The sequence below is a fragment of the Atta cephalotes genome, assembly GCF_000143395.1.
Source record: "Atta cephalotes unplaced genomic scaffold scaffold00072, whole genome shotgun sequence".
Lineage (NCBI taxonomy): Eukaryota > Metazoa > Arthropoda > Insecta > Hymenoptera > Formicidae > Atta > Atta cephalotes.
The window spans coordinates 885,070-887,708 of NW_012130136.1; the positions used below are offsets into that span (position 1 = coordinate 885,070).

General features: G+C 30.4%; 1 protein-coding gene across 1 annotated transcript in view; it reads right to left on the reverse strand.

Moving 5' to 3' along the window:
* Positions 1 to 2,639, reverse strand: part of LOC105624094 (centromere-associated protein E-like) — a 49,506-nt gene that overhangs the window by 10,759 nt on the left and 36,108 nt on the right. The window contains exons 4-5 of the mRNA XM_012205454.1: positions 2,053 to 2,159; positions 796 to 1,091 (exon numbers count right to left, since the gene is read on the reverse strand). Coding sequence (XP_012060844.1) covers positions 796 to 1,091; positions 2,053 to 2,159 — 403 coding nt within the window. The remainder of the gene's footprint in view (positions 1 to 795; positions 1,092 to 2,052; positions 2,160 to 2,639) is intronic.

The window sequence follows — 2,639 nt, forward strand, 5'->3', positions numbered from 1 at the left end:
TATCGTAGTAATTACATTTTAGTATTATAGTCCTACTACTATTTTTATATATATATATAGTAGAATACTATACATAATATATAGTATATATATATATATATATATATATATATATATATATATATATATATATATATATGCACTTATGAAACTTATTAATTTAACGAAACAATTTTTTATAATAATAATAAGCACATACTTTTACTTTCATACGCGAAACACTATTAGCGATGATGCTTAAATTTTTGCTACGTCGTGATGATTCTTTTCGTATCGTAGAAGGCATGATCATATCAACATCGATCAATCACAGTAATAACAAAATTGCACGTGCATTAAGGCATTGAACACTAATATTTTATCTCTTATCTACATGATACTTTCATTTGATATACTAAATCCATTTCGAAAATAAATTTATTTTTTCATATACACATATATCACAGAAAAACTCGCGATGAAAATGGAGACAAGTGCTAAGATATCACTGATGCATATGAAATCTCTTTAAATACTTATACTCTGATAATTACAAATTTAAGTAAAATTTAAAAAAAATTAGTTTTAAATTTGCATCAACATCACGTCCTCGCGCTCGTCTTTCACGCTTGTTACTTTCGCGAGTAACTCCGACGGTCGATTAGGCGAGTCTATTAGCGCGCGACGCGGCGGCCAGGTCGAGATTGATAACGGAACTCTATCCATCCGCGAAACGGACGAATATCGATTTTCATCGCGCGAAATTCAGCTGGCGAATATTCCGGCGGACGATATTATTTTTAGGAAATGACTCACCTTCAGTCGATGAACGCCGCTGCAGGTGGCCGCGCTCTCGCTGCCCGCCAGATCGACTAGATGTAACCTGCTACCGCCGTGCAGAGTGGCGTCTTGCCTCTTGGAGGACAAGAAAGTACCACTGCTGCTAGGACGCTCGGCGTCGGCTGTCTCCTGCGAGAGGTCGACCGTCAGCAAAGCGTGACTACGGCTGCTACTAGGGTTCTGAAGTGTCGAGGCTGTCTTTCTAGCCTTTGTGCCCTCCTCTATGTATGATATCAACGACCCCAGGGTGCAAACTACATGGTGTGTTAAACCTAAAACAAACAAAGATCGTTCGATCGAAGATAGTCAAGAGAATTGTCGCTGACGAAACATATTAATTCGTATCATAATTGTGAGGTCTATCGGTTAAGTTTCATTGTTGAAATATATGGAGAAAATTTTTTCTTAAAGTTTATCTTGAAAATATGGCAGGTTCTGGGACAACATTATATTTCAAAGAATTTTATGTAAATTTCTCTCATTCATTAATGAAACTATAATAAAATATAAGATGAGTTTGATTAATTTTCAGGGCGAATTTTTAAAGATAATTCTCTCCATATAGATTATAATGATGAATGGATTAGTGTGAATCGATGCAGAAAATTTGTATAAAATGATTATATTCGAGATGGAAAATTAAAATCAAAAAATTGAGAATCCAGAAATTTAAAAGTTATATTAGCAATCTAGAATTTGAAGATGACAAGATTCGAGAATCAATCCATTTCAAGGATTTTACAATGTGGGAATAGTTAAATCGATCGGAAGCTCAAGGGTGCAAGTTCGCAATAACTTAAGATTAGAGGGCTTAAAAAGTTGAAATGCATTTATTTGTATATAGATAATAATAATAGCGACTATAGTAAATATTAAATAATAAATATTTTAATTTAATAAAGATATAATTTCTAATAATCGTACAAAAAAAATAATTTTAAAATAAAGTTACAAACATTATTCATGAAATTCATAATATATTTAATGCAATATTTAATATATACAATATTTAATATACCGCATTTATTTTTATATTGGAGTATAATAATATAGTGAATAATGCATTAAATGAGAAAAACATTATAATGTGGAAAAAAGGTTGCAGAGTGAATTAGGGGAAGATTCAAATAGCCCTAAATAGACTTAGGTACACACTGAAGTAAGAAGACTCTCGAGGAATTTTAGCCAACGTCTTCGGTATACGCGATGTTTCACAGTAAACGAGCGGAGTACCTTGAACATAAGGTCCTAATCGAGGATGTTCTCGAACTCTGAGACCGCTCGTACTCGTCGACGGCTTCAGGAGATCCCTTACCCTCTCATTATATATCTCCAAATAACTGAAACAGATCCATACATAAAACTTTAAAAGGATTTTTATAAAATCGTAGACGTATATCACTTATTTCTCATGGCTTTTCTTATATCTTTTTTTTAATTGTTTATATAAATTTTTTCCATAATTATAAATGTTGAGAATATATTATATATCACAATTATTGCATGAAAATAATTACATCGATTCTCCAGCCATGAGTAATGTTCATCGATAACATTAATCATATAATGTTTTTCCAATATTCTAATAAATAGAATAAAGAATTAAAATGACTTATTCCTTTGAAAAATATTTTCAATTTTTAAAAATTACATATTTCATAAATATGTCATTGATTTTTTTAAGCTCATTTTATGTGATATGTGATTTACATTTTTTTTAGAATTTATGATATTTTATTTATAATATTATATATTACATATTAGATAAAGTAATTGAAGAATTATATATATATATATATATATATATATATATATATATA